General features: G+C 46.5%; 1 protein-coding gene across 2 annotated transcripts in view; it reads left to right on the forward strand.

The window, feature by feature from the left end:
- The first annotated feature begins 7,039 nt into the window (after positions 1 to 7,039).
- PTPRG (protein tyrosine phosphatase receptor type G) overlaps positions 7,040 to 19,347 on the forward strand; it is a 733,855-nt gene continuing 721,547 nt past the window's right edge. For both annotated transcript variants that reach the window (XM_003811607.6, XM_003811608.6), the window contains exon 1: positions 7,040 to 8,665. In XM_003811607.6, the coding sequence (XP_003811655.1) occupies positions 8,581 to 8,665 (85 nt within the window). In that variant the 5' untranslated portion in view covers positions 7,040 to 8,580. The remainder of the gene's footprint in view (positions 8,666 to 19,347) is intronic.

The following is a 19,347-nucleotide window of genomic DNA, read 5'->3' on the forward strand; positions in this document are numbered from 1 at the left end:
TGGAGAACTCTTTGCTAACTCAATGACATAAAGATGTTCTCCTACGACTTCTAAATTTTTTGTAGTTTTATGTTTTACATTTAAACTTATATTCTATTTTAGTTAATTTTGCTGGCCGGGCGCGGTGGCTCACGCCTGTAATCCCAGCACTTTGGGAGGCCGAGACGGGCAGATCACGAGGTCAGGAGATTGAGACCATCCTGGATAACACGGTGAAACCCCGTCTCTACTAAAAATACAAAAAAATTAGCCAGGCGTGGTGGTGGGCGCCTGTAGTCCCAGCTACTCGGGAGGCTGAGGCAGGAGAATGGCATGAACCCAGGAGGCAGAGCTTGCAGTGAGCCAAGATCACGCCACTGCACTCCAGCCTGGGTGACAGAGCAAGACTCCGTCTCAAAAAAAAAAAAAAATTTTTTTTGCCATAAGATGTGAGGTATAGGCTGAGGATTTTTTTTTTTTTTTTTGCATATGGATGTCCAATTGTTCTAATATGTTTTGTTGAAAAAAACTATCCTCACTATATTAAATTGCTTTTGCATCTTTGTAAAAATCAATTGGCAATATTATGTGGGCCTATTTGTGGGTTCTCTATTTTATTTCATTATTTCATGTATCTATAACTCCACCAATACCATATTGGCTTGATTAATGAAGCTTTATAGTAAGTCTTACAGTCAAGTAATGTGAGGCTTCTAACTCTTCTTTTTCATAATTGCTTTGCTAGTCTAGTTCCTTTGCTTTTCTATATAAATTTAGTATCAGCTTGTCTGTATCTACAAAAAGTGGAAATGCACAAATGCATAGATTTATTGAAAATGTATATTTGACTATAATGTCATCCAACCCATGAATATAGTATATCTCTCATTTAATTAGTTTTTATTTGACTTATTTCATGAGCAGCTTATAGTTTTCTACATACTAATCCTACACATATGTTGCTAGGTTTATACTAAAGTATTTCATTTTGGGGAGTTTATCGTAAATGAGTTTTTTTGAATTTTAGTTTTCAATCTTTTGCTGCTCATATATAGACACAAAAATAATTGTTGTAGGTTGACCTTGCATCCTACAACCTTGCTAAACTCACTGGGAACTATGTAGATAATCATGTCATCTGTATAGGGGCAGTTTTATTTCTTGCTTTCTAATATATACGGTTTTTTTGGGTTGTTTTGTTGTCTTATTGTACTGGCTAGAATTTCCAGAATAATGTTGAATAAGAGTGCTGAGAATGTATTATTTACCCTGAGTGAGGAAAAAAAAAAAAAAAACAGTGGTGAAAATGAATATCCTTGCCTTGTTTGCAGTTTTGGAAGCAAATAATTCAGACTTGTATGAGTTTAGCTATGGGTTTTTTTTTAATAGATGTCCTTTATTATGTTAAGGAACCTCCTCTCTTCCTAGTTAACTGAGAGTTTTTATCATGAATGAATGTTGAATTTTGTCACATACCTTTTCTGCTTTAATTGATAGGATCATGTAGTTCTCTTTAATCTATCTTTAATGTAAAAGAGCCTTATCAGTCATATTTGCTATGACTATTTAATCCTTTTTTTTTAGACAGTGTCTAGCTCTGTCACCCAGCCTGGAGTGCAGTGCTGCAATTACAGCTCACTGTAGCCTCAATTTCCCAGGCTCAAGAGATCCTCTCACCTCAGACTCCTGAGTAGCTGGGAGTATAGCCACACACCACTAAGCTTGGCTGATTTTTTTTTAAGAGACTGGGGTCTCACTATGTTGCTCAGGCTGGTCTTGAACTCCTGGGCTCAAGTGATCCCCCCATCTTGGCCTCCCAAAATGTTGGGATGACAGGCATAAGCCACCACACCCAAATTTAATCCTACTTGTTAAATAGTGTATTAAAACACCACTATATGGCCGGGTGCAGTGGCTCACGCCTGTAATCCCAGCACTTTGGGAGGCGGAGGCAGGCAGATCACTTGAGGCCAGGAGTTTGAGACCAGCCTAGCCATCATGGCAAAACCCCATCTCTACTAAAAATACAAAAAATTAGCTGGGCGTGGTGGTGCACACCTGTAGTCCCAGCTACTCAGGAGGCTAAGGCAGGAGAACTGCTTGAATCCAGGAGGTGGAGGTTGCATTGAACTGAGATTGTGCCACTGTACTCCAGCCTAGGCAACAGAGCAAGACTCTGTTTCAAAAAAAAAAAAAATGCCACTGCATGTTCATTTTCTTTCAGCCACTGAATATAGGGCTTTTTGTAATGACAAAAGTTATTATTAGGGGACTTAAGAGATTTTCTATGGTTATATATATTTTCAGAATAAATAGGCTTTGCTAAGTCTTAAGTTCTTTAAAATAAACATTGCCTCAAAATTTAAAGTTAGGATGATTACAATGGGTTTTGTTGTTGTTGTACAAACATTCACTTGAGAAGTTGAAAGCCCAGTCACAAATGTGTTTTGTCTATACATGAAAACAAACGAAGGGTAAAAGGTAAATGGGCTTTGTATTTATTTCCTAGGGCTGATGTAACTAAGTACATCCAACTAAATGGCTTAAAACAACAGGAATTCAATGTCTCACAATTCTGGTGGCTAGGAGTCTAAAATGAAGGTGTCATCAGGGTTATGCTCCCTCTGAAATCTGTAAGGGAAGTTTTTGCCTCTTCCTAGCTTTTGGTGTTTGCTGGCAATACTTGGTGTTCCTTGGCTTGTAGATGCATCACTCCAATCACATGGCTGTCTTCTTCCTGTGTCTTCCCCTCATCTTTCCTGTGTGCTTGTCTGTGTCTGTGCCCAAACTTCCCTTTTCTATGAAGACACCAGTCATATTCGATTAGGACCCACACTAAGGACCTCATTTTAACTACATTACCTCTGGAATGACCATATGTCCAAATAAGTTCACATCCTGAGCTTCTAAGGGTTAGATACCTTCTTTCAACATTACTTCACAATAATTCAACCCATAACAGGCACTACTCACTTTTAACAGTAGATGAAGTAGATTGTTTGTATAGAAGGCCACAAAATTCCTCCTACCTTTCTATTCATGTCCTTTTGCTTCCTGACTTTGCTGCTTCTCCCATCAAGAACTGGAGTCCATTTCCACCTCCTCTTGAATCTGCCCTGGCCTTGTCTTGCTTTGACCAGTCAAATGAAATGGAAGTAATTTCACACAACTACTAAGTCTAGGTCTCCAGGTGCCTTGCAATTTTCACTCTCACTCTCCTACCTGAGATCTTTTTGTAAATAAGTCTGAGACAGGCTGCTATAGAGATTAGTGGGTGAGGTCTGAGATGCTCCAACCAACAGCCAGCACGAATTGCCAGGCATTTGAGTCAGGGAATCTTAGACTATGAAGCCCCAGCTGAGCATCTGGATTCTGGTGCTATAGATGCATGAGTGACCTCACACAGAACCAGCAGAAGAACTACTCAGCTGAGCCCACCCCAAACTTCTGTCCTACTGTTTTAAGCTACTATGTTTTGAAGTGATTTGTTACACAACAATAAATGATTGATACAGAAGAATGTTAAAAGCTTGAGTCTTCTGTTGTTTACAATCTGAATTGCCTCAACTAAATCACTTAATTCTAATAGCCCCTGCTTCCTTTTTTGTAAAATGTAGATATTTTACTCATCTGTCACCACTGGTTCCAGGTTTCAGGTTTTCAGTTTTAATGAATAAAAACGTAAGGGATAGGAATAAGAGGAAATTATTAGCTCAAGTAACTGACAAGTCAAGGAGTTGGTTTGGCTTCAGGTATGACTTGATTCAAGGACTCAAATGAAGATATCAGGGATTTGTTGGCCCCCACCTCTGTATTCTTTTTTTCTTCTTGTGTCAGATTCTCAGATGGGCTTGCCCCAAGTGAGGGCCCTCTTTGCAGTATGAGGTTTAAGTTGATCTGGCCTGGCAAACCTAAAAGGAAGTTTGACTTCATTGGACCTACTAGAAATATGTGCCCATCCCTAGACCAGTCAGGTCAGAGGGATGAAATGCTCCATTTGGTCAGGACTAGGGCACGTGTCCACCTAACCCAGTGAAGTGGAGAGGTGGAGGTAGGGATAGGGGAAGAAAGGGTTAGGCTCACCAAGACCATCTGGGGAGACTGGCACAAAGGAAAACTGGGACACTATTACTAGAAGAAAAGAAATGGACGCTGAGCAGGTAGAAAATAACAGATGTTCACTTCTTATTACATAGGCTGGGTAAACAGATAACAGTAATAGCTTATATTTATTAAATGCTTATTAGGTTCCCAGCACTGATCTGAATAGTTTATATATATTAATTCCTCTTATTCTTCTCTATTTAGGAAGATGTATGGTTATTATAGTATTCCTACTTTACAAATGAGGAAGCCAAGGCATAAAGTGATTAAGTTGCCTATGGTCATGCACATATGAGTAGCATCAGAATCTAACTAGACTGGCTTGAAAGCTACTGCCTTTAACCTCCAGTCTATATTCAAAATAGGTCACCAGCACTATAGTAGGCAGGATTCTAACGTGGTCCCCAAGATTCCCAACCCTTGGCATATAATTCCTTCTTCTTGAAAGTGGGTGGGACCTGTGAACATGACAGGATAGCCACTCCCTTGACTAGGTTACATTATATGACAAAAGTGATGAAACGGTCACTCTCTAGACTCCTGTAGGAGGATTCTCCTGCTGACTTTCAAGGAGTAAGCTGCCATGTTGTGAGGGCGCCGTGTGGCTTAGACCACTAGTTGAAAGCAGCCCTTGGCCAACAGCCAGCAAGAAAATAGTAATCTCAGTCCTACAACCACAAGGATCTGAATTTTGTCAATAACCTGAATGTGCTTGAAGGAGGAGCCCAAGCTCCAGATGAGAAAGCCTGGCCCATCCCTTGATTTCAGCCTGATGAGCCCTTGAGCAGAGGACCCAGCCATACTGTGCCCCAGCTTCTCACCTCTAAAAGTGACAGGCAGTGAGTATATATTTTTTTAAGCTGCTAAATTTGAGGGTCATTTGTTACTAACGTCAGCATCTTCTCTTTGTAGCCTTTTTATCTTCCATCAGGGTAGCTAGGCTCTCCCTCCTTTGGCACTCCCAGGGCTTTTCACACCAACTTGCTCACTGTTATCATAGAGCCCCCATATCACCTGGGTTAGGATTGTAATTACCAGGTAGGAGCATGGCAGGGCTACTGCTAGGTCATTATTGTGTGACTAGCACTTGAAAGTGTCTATTATATATGAATCGCTCTGTAATTGGTTGCAGAATAAATGAAAAGGCATCTGTGATGTATGTTTGCAAAATTTTATCTTTTGTAGGGACTGGTGGGGCCTGGATTGTGCTTCCAAGGGTAGTTTGGGGGTAACCTTCAGCCTGGGGTCCTAGGACAGTCACCAGTCCATACCGAATTGGATGTGAAGTTTTAGCATGGGGCCTCCTACACTACTAAGGTAGTGGTAATTCACTCTGCAAACCCATATGAGGTTTTCCCCGACTCTGAAGCTCTTTCTTTACATTCCACATTTTGGTGCCTTCTCAAGCCATTATTCTGTTGCCTTTTCACAGCTGTGGAGGCAAACAGGCCTGGGTTGAGAATCTCAGCTCTGCTGCCCACTAGCTGAGGATCCATCATTGTACTCTTCCGAGCATGTTTCCTTGTCTATTAAATGGGGAAAATAATTCTCACAGCTGGCAGTATTTTAAGGACTCCATGAGAGAACGGAGCATGGACTTAGGAAGGTATGCTCCCATAAGGCATGAGGGCTTGCCCTTTTTGTTCGAGGCTGAGTTCCCAGTGTGTCCCTCAAACAGTAGGTGCTCAATACATTTGTTGAATGAGCAAGCAGTTTATGGCATGAATTCAGCACAATGCCTGGTACACAGTAAGCATTCCACAAAGGACAGCTTTTCCTGTCCATTTCACAGAGGAGGAAACCTCACCAGAGGACGCTGACACAAGTGTTTCACGAGTTTTTCCTATTTTATCACTCGACATTAAGAAGGTAGTCAGGGATGCTGGGGTAATCTAACTTGAGGAACGAATATCCCTCAATACAACACTTCCAGGAAAAATGGCCCTCGCAATCTTTTATAAAGAAGTCAGGATTCCAATAAAACCAGGAAGGACCACATTCCAAAGCAAACAAACTCGCCTCATTCCCCACCCTGGAGGAGGGTGTTCACCCCCGTTGTGCTAAAGATAGAGCTAGGGCCCTCCCCAGGAACTTCCTGGCTTTTATTAGTTTGTAATCCCAAACGTAACTTTTCAAAGGTTTTTCTTTTGGAAGTGTGGGTGTGAAAATGCTTCCTTAATCACATCGAGCGGGAGGATCTCCGACCATCTGTACTTTATTTGAAAACCTAGCATCCGGTTGGGATGTTTGGGTGGGTGGAGGACCCTGCCGTGTTGGGATGAAACAGCAGGGACACGTTTAAAACACAAGAACCATGCGCGGTGGCTCACGCCTGTAATCTTAGCACTTTGGGAGGCTGAGGCAGGCGGATCACAAGGTCAGGAGTTCGAGACCAGCCTTGCCAAAACGGTGAAACCCCGCCTCTACCAAAAAAAAAAAAAAACCACCAAAAAAATAATCAGCCGGGCGTGGTGGCGGGCGCCTGTAGTCCCAGCTACTCGGGAGGCTGAGGCAGGAGAATCGCCTGAACCCGGGAGGCGAAGGTTGTAGTGAGCCGAAATCGAGCCACTGTACTCCAGCCTGGGCGACGGAGCGAGACTCTGTCTCAAAACAAAACAAAACAATCCCACGTCAAGATCGCTTTGAAACACAGGCAGAAAAATTAGGCAAAAAATGTCAAACGGCTAATTACCTTGGCTCAGTTACACATTTAATCGAAAGCCCGCCTCCCCCACTTTTAGCCCCAGCGTTAAGAATGTAAAATAGGGCTCTTAGAAGGCTAAGCGATAAAGATCTTCTTACCGAGAGGCAAGGGACAAAACTCATTACAGATAAGCCTAGTCCTCCCATTTCCCCCGGACGCCTCTCCCCGATTGCTAAAGAAGCAGCCGCTCCCCGGGTAGCTGCCAGGAAATCGGTCCGGCCCCGCGGCGCTGCTTTCACCCTGCAGGGGGTAAGAGGCGCACTTCCTGCGCCCTCCCCGCGGCCAAACCGGGGTGCGGGAACCTTCTCCAGAGAAGCTGCGAGTTGGGGAAACTCCGCCACCGATCCATCGTGGCGCCGGGAAAGGGGCTGTGGGGCTCGGAAGGGCTAGATTTCGCAATCCTGGGATCGATATTCCTCCCCTCCCCCACTTTCCCCGGCCTTGGACTGGGCCAATGAAAGCCCGAAAAGGAAAAAAAAAAAAAAAAAATTAAATCTCAACGTAGCCGGAGTGCAAAGGCCGCTCGGCTTTGTTTCCCGGCGGGGGAACGCGCTGTGGTGGAGGCGCGAACAGGAGCCGCAGACGGTGAGCCCCTCCGCTGCAACTGCCAGGGCAGTGAAGCCGAACAGAAAACCCCATCCCTTTAAAAAGGCAGCTGTCCGCCCTCCCCCTTTCCCCTCGCCCGGGCGAGGGGCCCCTCAAGTCCGGGATCCGCCAGCTACGCGGACGGAGGATCTCGCCAAACCCGAGCACCGTGCGGCGTCTTTTAAGAGCTCGAACAACGGGAATCCAGCAAAAGACAAGCCGGCCCCAGAAGGCAGCCTCCCTCCTCTCTCCGCGCACGGGCTACAATCGCCCCCAGTCCCCAAACTGTCCCAGTAGAGGCCGCGCGGAGAGAGCAGAGCCGAGGGACCCCGCGCAAGGCGGGAGTCAAGCGCGGCTGCTTTAAGAACGCGGAGAGCGCGCGCCCGCCGCCAGCTGGCCCGGGCTGCGCGCCCCCGCCGCCACCGCGCGCCCCCTGTTCGCTCGCTCCTTCGCTCGCCGGCTTTAAAGTCTCTGCCAGGATCCATGCTCACATGTTACTTCCTGTATGGAGGCATGGCCAGTTTCCAGCCCCGCGCTCTTCGTTCCTTCCCAGCCTGCGCCGGAGCCACAACTTTCAGGAGCATGGACTGAAGGCGCCCTCGCCCCAGCGCCCCTCTGAGATCCTTTGTGTTTTCCTCCGTTTCCTCCGGCCGTTTCTATTTTGGGGGGCTCTCCGCTCCCCCCGCCTCTCCCCTCCCCTTCCCCTCTCGCAAACATGCCTCCTTCCTTCCCGGGGCCCTGGAAGGAGCTGCCTGCCTGAAGCCCGGAGACGCCGCGCCGCGCTCAGCCCCGCCGCCGCCCGCCGGCTCTCGGGCTGTGCTGCGCTGCCGACTCAAGTTGGGGATCCTCGGCTGCTCGCGGCCGCCGCCCGCGGTCCCTGCCTGCCCCAGGCCCGGGGCATCGCCGCCGGCCGCCGACTCCGCGCCCTGCCCGATCGGTTCTCTCCTTTTTGAACGGAAAGCAGCCCTTCTCCGCCGAGAGGATCGTCCCCAGCGTGGCTCTGCGTTCCCGGTCACTTTTTGAGATTTTCCGGGGGGCGCTCGGCGGCTTCCCGGATTCCAAGGGGACTCGGGCCGCCGAGTGCGGGGGGCCCGTGGAGCGGGCGAGCCGGGGAAGCGCCCCGGCTTAGCGGAGGCTCGCACGGAGGCAAGAACTTACTCAACAAGTTTATCTCCCTGCTTTCCTCTTTTCGATGTGCGTTTTCGGACATGCGGAGGTTACTGGAACCGTGTTGGTGGATTTTGTTCCTGAAAATCACCAGTTCCGTGCTCCATTATGTCGTGTGTTTCCCCGGTGAGTGCCGGCCGCCGAGGGGATGCGGCCCCGGCCGGCGCGCGTTGGGGATGCGGAGTTGTCGCCTGGGCGCGGAGCTCCGGCACCCGTCCGGGAGACCCTGGAGAGGGTGGAGGGTGGCCCGGCGCCCGGGTAGGAGAGGAGGTTTGCTCCGCTGGCTTGGACGATGTTTAGGGAGGCAGGCTAGTGGTCGAGGAAGGTGGAGGCAGGGACCGGCCGGGGAGGGGGCTGGGGGACGCGGGGGTCTGCTCCCGCTCCCTTTTGGGGGGCCTGGGGAGCTGGAATCGGGAGAAAGGGGGACTTGCTTTGCTGACTCGTCGCCGATCGGGAGAACTCGAGTTGTGGGGCGGTTGGGGAGACTGAGGCCATGGAAAGGATGCTTCTGTGGGTTTGGGGGGCCCGGGATGAGTCCCCTCGCTCTGGCGGGTATTGAAGGAGCTCAGAAGGTGGGGGTTTGCTTTGCTGTTCTCCATCCCTTTGTGAGGGCTAGGTTTCGGGGAATGGAAGTCGGAGGCTGGCTGCGGAGGACTGAGGATGTGGGGAGCAGCCTGCGTTCTGGGGTCGGGGGTGTCCTCCTCTCTGGGGGCTGGGGCGGCGGGCAGCACTTCGGTGCCGGCGTGAGGCAGCCTCCTTGGGCGCAGTGAGACGGCAGGGCGCAGGCGGTTTCGGAGACATCCGTGTCCCCCCTAGCCCCGGCCGGTGGCCCTTTCCCTCCGCTGCTCTGCTCGATTGGATTGCCTAGTTCTGGACGCGGGGAGGGGGCGGGGGCGGTTTCGGCGGCCGGATTGCTGTTCGCGCCGGGGCTGATTTTTTTCCTGTCTCGCGCGCCCTGCCTACCTTCATCTTTGCCCTTTTGCAGGCTGTTCGCGGCTGGCAGACCCAGACTCGCTCCTTTCTGGCCAGGTTAAGTCAGGAACAATACTGGCCGTTGATAAGGAGAATAAATCACCGCACGTAACGGTGTGCGGCTCGGCGACCCTCCACTTCCAGCTCTCAGCTGGCAGTTCCCCCTCCTCTCTCCCCTGGGGAGGGCAGAGGCCAGTTGCCTCCCTCTACTCTCTTGCAGGTCCCCCGGGCAGCAGCCCCGAGCTCCCTCGTAGCTGTCCCTTGGGGTGGAGGCCAAGTCCTGCCCTAGCCCGGGGAAGGGCTGGAACAAGGGGTGATTTGCTTTTCATCCCTCGCTCCCCTAAGGACAGAGAATTCCCCGTTTTTCTGCCCTCTCATCCATCAGCTCCTGCATACCCGGAGGTGGAGATTATCTTTATCAAGAAAAAGAGGAATGTGCCCCGAGGTCTCCGCTCTGCCTAGTTACAGCCGCTTGTCCTCGGGCGGCTGGAGCGCCCGTTTTTGGTGCAGCGGGTCCCTTAGTCCCGTCGTGCGACCCGGAGCAGGGCGCGCGGGAGCCCTCGTCGCCCTTGGGGATCCCTCTCGGGGGACTGGCAGCGAATGCCCCCTTTGCAGAATCGGGGATGGCCTCGGGGGCAGAAAGGGAAAACACTGTCTTGTGTTCTGCACCCCCTTTTCTCTCTGCGCATCCTCCTGCCTGCGGAGCGGCACGGAGCTCCAGCCCAGAAACGCAGCTCGGAGGCCGAGCGAGGACGTGCGTCCACACTCACCCTGGGGTTTGCCCACTGGAGTCCTGCCTCTACGGTAGGACACTGGGGCCTGGGGTTTGCCCACTGGAGTCCTGCCTCTACGGCCTCTACGGTAGTGTAGGCCATGGGGACATCTCCCCCTAGAAACAGCTGCCTTCATTCACTGAAAGACCACTGCTCAGTATTTGGGTTAATTATCTCTCCTTTCTAGTCTCCCCTGCTTTACCACGGACTTGACGACTGAGCGGGCTCAGGTGCACACAGGGGTTGAGCCTTGTGAGGGCCACTCTTTAATGGGTTCAGTGGGAGGTCGTGGAGGGCTGCCTTGCAAATTAGAGGAATTTCCAATTCCACTTCTGTCCTTCTTGCGCTCGGGGATGCAGTCAGTGGGCTGACCGTGGTTTTCTTTTCCCTGGTGTGTGAGGAAGCTTGAGATCCAAAATGGGACTGCCAGGGAACCAGCCTTCGTGGGGCTTGGACCATTTTCGTCTTCTCATTTTCTTTTCGCGCCCACGCTGCGAGGTAAATAGCCCCTTTCCTGGTCCGGGAGCCGAGGGGTGTCGGAAAGGGAAAGGACAGTGGTGGGAGGCGCAGGGAAGAGGGCGGTTTGGTTTGGAAAAGTGCAGCCCGCGAGGGAGCAGCAGGCTTTGGAGCAAGGTAAAGTTAAAATATCAGATCTCTGGGAGACGCTGGCTTTTCGTTTTCCGAGGTTGCCGCGACGGCACTGGACCTCAGGGGGCGCCCCCGAGCCACTGATGGGGCTCCTGCCACCTCCACACTGGTCGGCCTCGGCCACCTCCACGCCGCAGGGATGGGGCGCGCGTGCCCGGGTTCCCAGGCTCTGGGGCTGCAGACACGCCTTGGCGCGAGGCGGCGGCCTCGGCCTGGCGATGCTGCTCCTGGCTTTCTCGAAACCCGCTGGGGGCTGGAGTTCGCCTTGGGACCCCCACTTCTTGCCTGCTGTGACCTCGAAAGCGCTTATCTGTTTGACATGAGGGATAAAAATGCTTCTGTTTTGGAGTAGGGTCCTCCTTGTGAGGTCTTAGCCAAAATCCCTTGTTATTTAGTATTTTTGTGTTTCCTCTCAGAATCATAACTCAGCATAACTCTTCAGTTGCATTTGAGTTCTCAGCTCCTGTTCAGGATATGGGTTAGCTGTAGTTTGGGCAGGGTTTTGGAAACACAGCCCTGGCATGAGCTTTTTCCCAGTGGATTGGAAACAGTGGATTTTAGTCTTTGAACAGCAGTGTGGCAGGTTTGGGATCCATTCAGGGTTAATAATGCTTCAAGTGATGCTTTCCAAGTGCAAAGCTAAGAGTGTTACCAAACATGATATTAGGCATATTACATTGCTATATACATCTTTATAAAGCACTGTAGAAACGTTTACAAAAATAGCAAAATATAATGGATCCCCCACCCAACTTCAACACTCACAACTCAATCTCTCATCTCTTCCTCCCCAACACCTTATTATTTTAAAGCAAATCCTACACATAGTTCATTCAAACTCTGATATATATCTCCAATCACTGGGAATTTAATTGCCTCTGACACAGTATAAAATGTTACTTCAGAGTGTTAACCTTTTATCTATTTTACATTCTCAAGTTCAGCAGATTTTTTTTTTTAATTGATTTTTGTCTTTCGGCCCTCAGAGTGAAACTCTGGTTTTGATATGTTTTGTATTGTAATTACATTATATCTAGGATGCTGCCATTGGAAACAGTTCAGATGGATAAGCTCAGCTGTGTACCTTGGATGTGTCAGAATTGGAGGCTCCATGATTAATGTCGGGTGAATCATGAATCTCCCTCTAAGCTGTCTCTTACTTTATTTGCATGTGCGGGCTTTAGTTCTGATGGGCATCCGTTATGGCCTTAGGAAAAGGCAAAAGTAATATTTGGAAATCAGCAATCTTTCTCTTTACAGGGTGTGAGATTGTACAGGTTTTTTTTCCCTCTCCCTCATGTATCATGTTTGAAAATGAAGAATCTTTACCCAGTCTCTAAACTGGGTTCCTTTGACACAGTTATGGAGTAAAATCTTTGATGTTTCCTTCTAAACAGTGTTCACATTTGAGGGTTGATGGACTTACAACACTAATAAAGATAGACATAAACAGGGCCTTTTGGAAATAGGGGAAGTTGCTGTTGTTGCTGGAAGAAGAAAGGTCATAGGAAGGGTTGGCTGATGTGGGAAAAGTGACTATTCCATAGTGAAGCTTTGAGTATCTTCCATTAATTATGGACCTGTTTTCACTGAATAAAAGATTATGTTGTTGTTTACATGAAGCGATCCAGGGAATGCTGATGATTTAATGCAGCAAAACAAACAGCCCTTTCAGATTTGCCTTTCTATTCTAAACAGCTCCCAAGTTAACAGAGTAGAATCAGTTATACACCTGTGTGCTGATTGAAAGTAACTTTCTTGGCATTCACGTGAGATCACTTAAAATGCCCTAGTGTAGTTACTTGGGAGCCTCTCCTACTCCCTTGCCTCCCTGCCTTTTCCTGGAGACTTCTTTTCTTTTTTTGAGATGGAGTCTCACTCTGTCACCCAGGCTGGAGTGCAGTAGTGAGATCCTAGCTCATTGCAACCTCTACTTCCCAGGTTCAAGCGATTCTCCTGCCTCAGCCTCCTGAGTAGCTGAGTCTACAGGCACGTGCCACTATGCCTAGCTAATTTTTGTAATTTTGTGGAGATGGAGTTCCGCCATGTTGGCCAGGGTGGTCTTGAACTCCTGACCTCAGGTGCTCTGCCCACCTCGGCCTCCCAGAGTGCTGGGATTACATTGCAACTGGGCTGTTGCTTTAACATTTTGCTTTTACAGTGACACGTTGTTTGTACTTTTTAAATCTTGATTTCCATTCAGCATGTGGGACAATGAAATGCCATTTCTAGGCAGGTTGAAGATTACAATATGTGTACATTCTGAATTAAGAGATTTAAACAATTGTAGTTAATACTGTCATCCTGGGTTACATTTCATGTGGTCACATTCCATAACCCGGAGCTTATGGGAAAAATTTAGGGCATCTGAAGTTCCCTCTAAAGCACTTGGTGCCCAGAAATTAGCCCTTGGTTTGCTTTGGTTCAAAGTTGACCTTGTTAGATGTTGGGTGGTGGTCACTGAAACTGTTTTTGGCTGTATCCTGTTTAGAGAATAAAAGGGCTGTTTTATTAATGTTATAGAAGCCAAGGAGTACACTGCTCCCCACCTTTAATTCTCCACCTGAGCTTGATCTAGGTTAAGCAGCCACTGATGAGGTAGAGGGAGTGGCTCAGGAGGGACTCAGGAGGGGCTGAGAAGAGCCTGCTCTGTGAGGGCTTCTTGTGGGATTTGGCAGTAGTCACTGAATTTGTCCCAGAATGAGGTTGCCTGTGCAAATGATTAAAAGATAAAACTTGGCACTGTGGCTCACTCCTATAATCACAGTGCTTTGGGAGGCGGGAGGGTCGCTTGAGCCCAGAAGTTCGAGACCAGCCAGGGCAACATAGGGAGACCCTGCCTCTACAAATAATAAAACAAAAATTAGCTGGGTGCACTCTTTTGTCCCCACTACTTGTGAGGCCAAGATGGGAGGATTGCTTGAGCCCACGAGGTTGAGGCCACAGTGTACTGTGATCATGCCACTGCACTCCAGCTTGAGTGACAAGTGAGACCCTGTCTCAAAAAAAAAAAAAAAAAAAATTAAAAGATCAAATGTAGGCTGGGCATGGTGGCTCATGCCTGTCATCTCAGCACTTTGGGAGACCCAGGTTGGGCAGATTGCTTGAGCCCAGGAGTTCGAGACCAGCCATGTGCAACATGGTGAGACCCCATCTCTACAAAAAATACAAAAATTAGCTGTACTTGGTGGTATGCGCGTGTAGTTCCAGCCACTCCAGAGGAGGAGGAGAGGACTTTGGGGCTGCAGTGAGGTGTGATGATGCCACTGCTCTCCAGCCTGGGCGACATAGTGAGACCCTGTCTCAAAAAAAAAAAAAAAAAAAAAAGTCCATTTGCCAGTCTGAGAAATGGGAGCAACCATCTTACTTGGAAACAAACTATATCCAGGACTAGGGCAACATTCTGTGCACTTAAAAAATCAACTATACTTGTGTAAAAAAGTTATCGGAGTTGGCTTTGACTTATTTTTGGTATTTAGTTTATGTGGAGTTGTAACCAACAAAATCAATAAAAAGGATAAGTATATTCCAGAAACCTGTATTTACGTCCCCTTGCTTTTCCCTACAATTTGCCTGTTGCAAATTTCTAAGTACACAGGATTGTTAATGTCTCTTTAAAAAATGTCTTAAAGTAATATAGGTAAATTTCACTTTCAGGAAAGTCTGTGATGATTGAGATGTAGAACAGATAAATTTGTGGTTAACTCAGTATGAAAAGGATTGTTAGGTATAAGTGATGGCTGTGCAAGATTGCTTTAAGTAGCTAGAGGGCTTCTTGAGTGATTGTCCCCTCCTATTGGGACAACTATAATTGGAGGGACCATTTCACCTGGTATCATTTGTAGCAAGATATTTGGTGTTTTGACAGAAAAATATATTCTGTGTGAGATAGCTTGCTGGATCTATGCAGGCCTAAGGTTTTTATGATTGGCAGCCCTTAATACAACTAATAAAAAAATTTTTTTTTGGCCGGGCATGGTGGCTCATGCCTATAATTCCAGCATTTTGGGAGGCCCAGGCGGACGGAACATGAGGTCAAGAGATTGAGACCATCCTGGCCAACATAGTGAAACCCCGTCTCTTCTAAAAATACAAAAATTAGCTGGGCATGGTGGTGCACACCTGTAGTCCCAGCTACTCGGGAGGCTGAGGTGGGAGAATCGCTTGAACCCAGGAGGCAGAGGTTGCAGTGAGTTGAGATTGCACCACTGCACTGCAGGCTGTGCGACAGAGCAAGACTCCGTCTCAAAAAAAAAAAAAGATTCGTTTTAAGTGCTTCCAGGGATAGGAAGAGGAATGACAGCTGATGAGGTTTCTCTATATGCCTGGTTTCTCTTTTGGAAGCCTCCCAAACGGAATTGGGTAGTGTTTCACTTGTACTTGTGGTGGGTGTGGGGATGGAGGTAACTTACACATTGAATGAAAACTTCATATGTCAGCCAGTTGATGAGAGTTGCCATACTATTTTGTCAGCACGTAGCAGGAAGAAAAATCTTTTAGGAGCCTGGAACTTGTTAATGCTTTTCTATTTGTTTTCTAAACTAGGTGGCTATTGAGAGTTATACAGAACATAGCAAAATAGGTAAGAATATGGCCTCTGGAGCCAGCCTACCTGTGCCATTGCTAGCCGTGCTACCTTAGAAAAGTTACATACCCTCTCTGTGCCTCATTATTTTTTTCTTCCTCTGTGAAATGGGGTGGTGATAGAAGCCTAACTCCTAAAGTCTTTGTGAGGCTTGAATGAGAATGTGTATAAGGACTTAGTGCAGTGCATGGTAAACAGTAAGTGCTCAGTAACCATTTTTTAAAATCAAAAGTTTTATATGTTTATTTTTATAGAGACAGGGTCTCTCCCTGTGTTGCCTAGGCTGGTCTTAAACTCCTGACCTCAAGTGATCCTCCTACCTCAACTTCCCAAAGTGCTAGGATTACAGACCTGAGCCATTGCTCCTGGCCACCGTTTTTAAGTGTTCTTAAGAGATTTGGATAGGAGTGTATGGAAAGAGGATGGTGGAACTGAAAAGGACAACTGTATGTATAGACAACTTTTTAAAAAATTGTATAAACATACGTGATGGGTTTTTGTATCTGTCTTTGCTGTTGAGGGTGAGGAGGAGTAGGGATCAGCATGGGGACATCCTATGTAAGATTACTAACAGGTTATATTTTGAGGTTTAAATAAATGAGAAAGTCCTCATGAAGTCTGAGATATCACCTTGCCCACATTGCAAAGGAGGTCTCTGCTTTCTCAGCTTAAAGTGGGAAAAATGCTTTCTGTGGGCTTAAAATGTGTCTCATAAATCTTCCAAATCCCTGTGTAGAAAGAGTCGCCTAGTCCTGCACCCTCAGATGTTAATTCCTCTTCTCAGGCTTAATGGACAGTGTGGTAATGGAGGGAAATAGGTTACTCATTACTGGGATTCAATTTGGCTCCACTGATGGGAAGCAAACAGTAGTTGGGTGTTTGCTTTTATTTTACACTTGTGTGACACTTGAACACATTGATGTCCTGTCTCTATATGTTCATGGATTCAGAGCTACAGAGCATATGAGAGAGAACCAAACACTGATGCACACCTCGTGCCCTCTAATCTTTTCTTCTTTTTTTGCAGACTGAAATCAGCATGATATTTTTCTGGCCAAACAACAAAATGTGATTTTAAACTACTCAGTTTAGCTATTTTTGGGGAGTAGCAAAGTGACACAGTTGGCTGCTGAATTCTAGCAACTAAAAAAGAAAAAAATGAAAGCATAGTTCATGGAATATGTAACACTTCCATGTAAGAAAATAGGACAACTGGTCTTATTTTTGGGTCTGTGATACTATCTTTCTAAGTGAGTGAAGCAGGGTGTTGTATAATGCAGTGGATATACTTTTGAGGAATTCATACTAGTTACAATATACATCTAAGAGGTATTTGAGTTTTCATAGCGTTGCTGCCTCATGAATCCTGCAGTGCACTTAAATCAGATCTGTTCATTAATTGGGAATGATTTGGATAAGGGGACACAGCCATAAGCAATTGACCAAGCATAAAAGCATAGTCCAGATTAGTGAGGAAATATTACTGACTTTTTAAGGTTGTCTCGAGAGCTTTTTAAGAATTGTCAAAAGGATTTATTTACAAAGCGGTGGTTATTTATAAATGAGTTCTACCTGTTTTTAAAATGACACTTTTCCAGAAGCGTTTCTCTTCAGTAAGTGTGGAGGCTTAGCTCTGTCTGTGGGTAGCTAAGGGTGGTTACCCAACATCTTACGAAAGTGGGGTTGGGTGGCGCTGGGGCTCTGGGAGTTTAAGATATACATGTCTCTTATTCAGAATCCACACCAAAACCACAGAGACCTGGGTTGAAATTCTTAGTTCATTACAGCATTTACCTTGGGCAAATGGGCCTCACCCTTTTAATCTATAAAATGGGAATAGTAATTATAATAGCCTACGCTTACCAAGCACATGTGATCTATGCGCCGTGCTTGAGCATTTTATATGCTTTTAATCATCCCTGGAAGTATAAACCATGATTATTTCCACTGTAGGGTTAGGAAACTAAAGTTGAAGAAGGTAGGTCCAAGGTCACCGGGGTAGCAAGGCGCGGGGAGCGGTGGGGGGCGGTGACTGTAATATGTTTCTCTAATCATTGCTCAGGATTTTTTTAAAATTTTATTTCAGACCATTTGCTTTTTGAAGAGAGTATGGAAACTTTTTCCTAATTGCACAGGAGGGCCAATTGAAAGATCTAGATTTTTATGTATTTCACCCTGTTACTTTTCCCATATAAGCAAGTGCCATGAACACTGGGTGGAATAAAGGTGTCTTCCTGTACTTGCTACAATTAAATAAGTAAGTAATGCAATTAGTATAGGATTTTATTTGGTTACGTTGAAGAGATGACCTTTCAGCAAATTACTTTAGCTTCTGAATAAGCTGATAATAACTGTGGATAGAGTCTGAATTTGTTGGTGGTTTTTTTTTTGACACTACTCCTCTTCCAAATTACCTAAATTGATTTGCTTTGTAATTTGAGAACTTTTGTTTGGGGCTTTGAATATGGTTACTTTGTAATAATGCGGTATTTTTACTCTCCCATGTATATCATCTAAGTGTGGGCAGCAGGCTCTGAATCATAACTTCAGGAAAGGTCTGAGGGTGTTGTGTTTGGCAAGAAATGGCTTGGATTCTGCATTTTTCCTCTGGAGTTTGGAACTAGCCATGGGAGCCAGCCAAACCAGCTGTGGGATCTTGGGCAAGACCCTCAATTTATTTCGGGTTGTTTTCCTCACCCTTCACTAAATGGCTTCTAAAATTTTTTTCTGGAATTTCAGAGATTGTTGATTCCAGGCTAGGCAGTTTGGAAGAGTTATGGTCTTTTTGCAATATGCAAGTCAGATGCCCAGGACACACTGTGATTTGTGAGGTGCACTTGTTGACTTTTTCCTGTGAGGGTTTGCTTCCTAAGGCATTGAGAACCCTTCCATTATCTTGCTAACCTTGCTACAGATTATCCTGAGGGAGTAGCAGACAAGGTGGTGAGTGGAACTTGGTTAATGGAATGCCTATAAGCTATGTTTTTGTTTGTTTGTTTGTTTTTTAAACATGAAACCTTATTTCTTCTGGAGACCAAGTAAAAAAAAATATGGAGATTTGCTCATGTCAACAAAGTTATGTGTATAGCGTTTAAAACTATCTAATGTGATTTATGATTGGAGTGGTGGGGGCAGACGTCTTTGTCTAAAATGAGAAACGAAGCTAGTTCCGGATCTTGTGTCTGGAAAGGAGAAATGGAGAAAGGACAGGCATTTGGGTTATCTGGAATTGTACAGATGTTCTTTTGGCCATACTGCATTTAAAAGAAAAAATAAATTAAAAATTAAGAATGCATTAAAAATCAGTCATTTTGCATTCATGCCATCAACAAGTTTCTGGGTGCCTAGAGCATGCCAGGTGCTGTTCTAGGCACTGGGGGAGACAGTGGTGACCAAAACAGATGGAAGCCCCGGCCTTCATGACAGCTTCCTGTGAAAGTGGGGTTACTCTTGAAAAATAGGAAGGTCTAGCAGCCTAGGGCCTATGTTAGTGCTTGGCAACAACATTAACCTGAAATTAAATAGTGCTACCCCTTGGGATGGGGCACACACCTGTCCTGTAGTGGTTATTTACAATACTCAGCTGGTCCCTGGAGGTGTTTGTCACCCAAGCATAGGTGATTTTCCTGAGGGACAGATTTTTTCTTTGGGCCTGTTTGGGGTTTTGTATTGCCTGGATTGGTCATGTATAACCATGTGCGTGGGCACATGCGCTAGTGCACACAGGTGCATTGCTGGCTGACGACATGACTTCTTTCCTATCAATCTTGCTTATGAAGCTGAAGCTCACCTCTCCTGGCTGTGTCGTTTTCTGGCTCTACAAATGGCCT

This window comes from Pan paniscus, chromosome 2 (assembly GCF_029289425.2).
Source record: "Pan paniscus chromosome 2, NHGRI_mPanPan1-v2.0_pri, whole genome shotgun sequence".
NCBI lineage: Eukaryota > Metazoa > Chordata > Mammalia > Primates > Hominidae > Pan > Pan paniscus.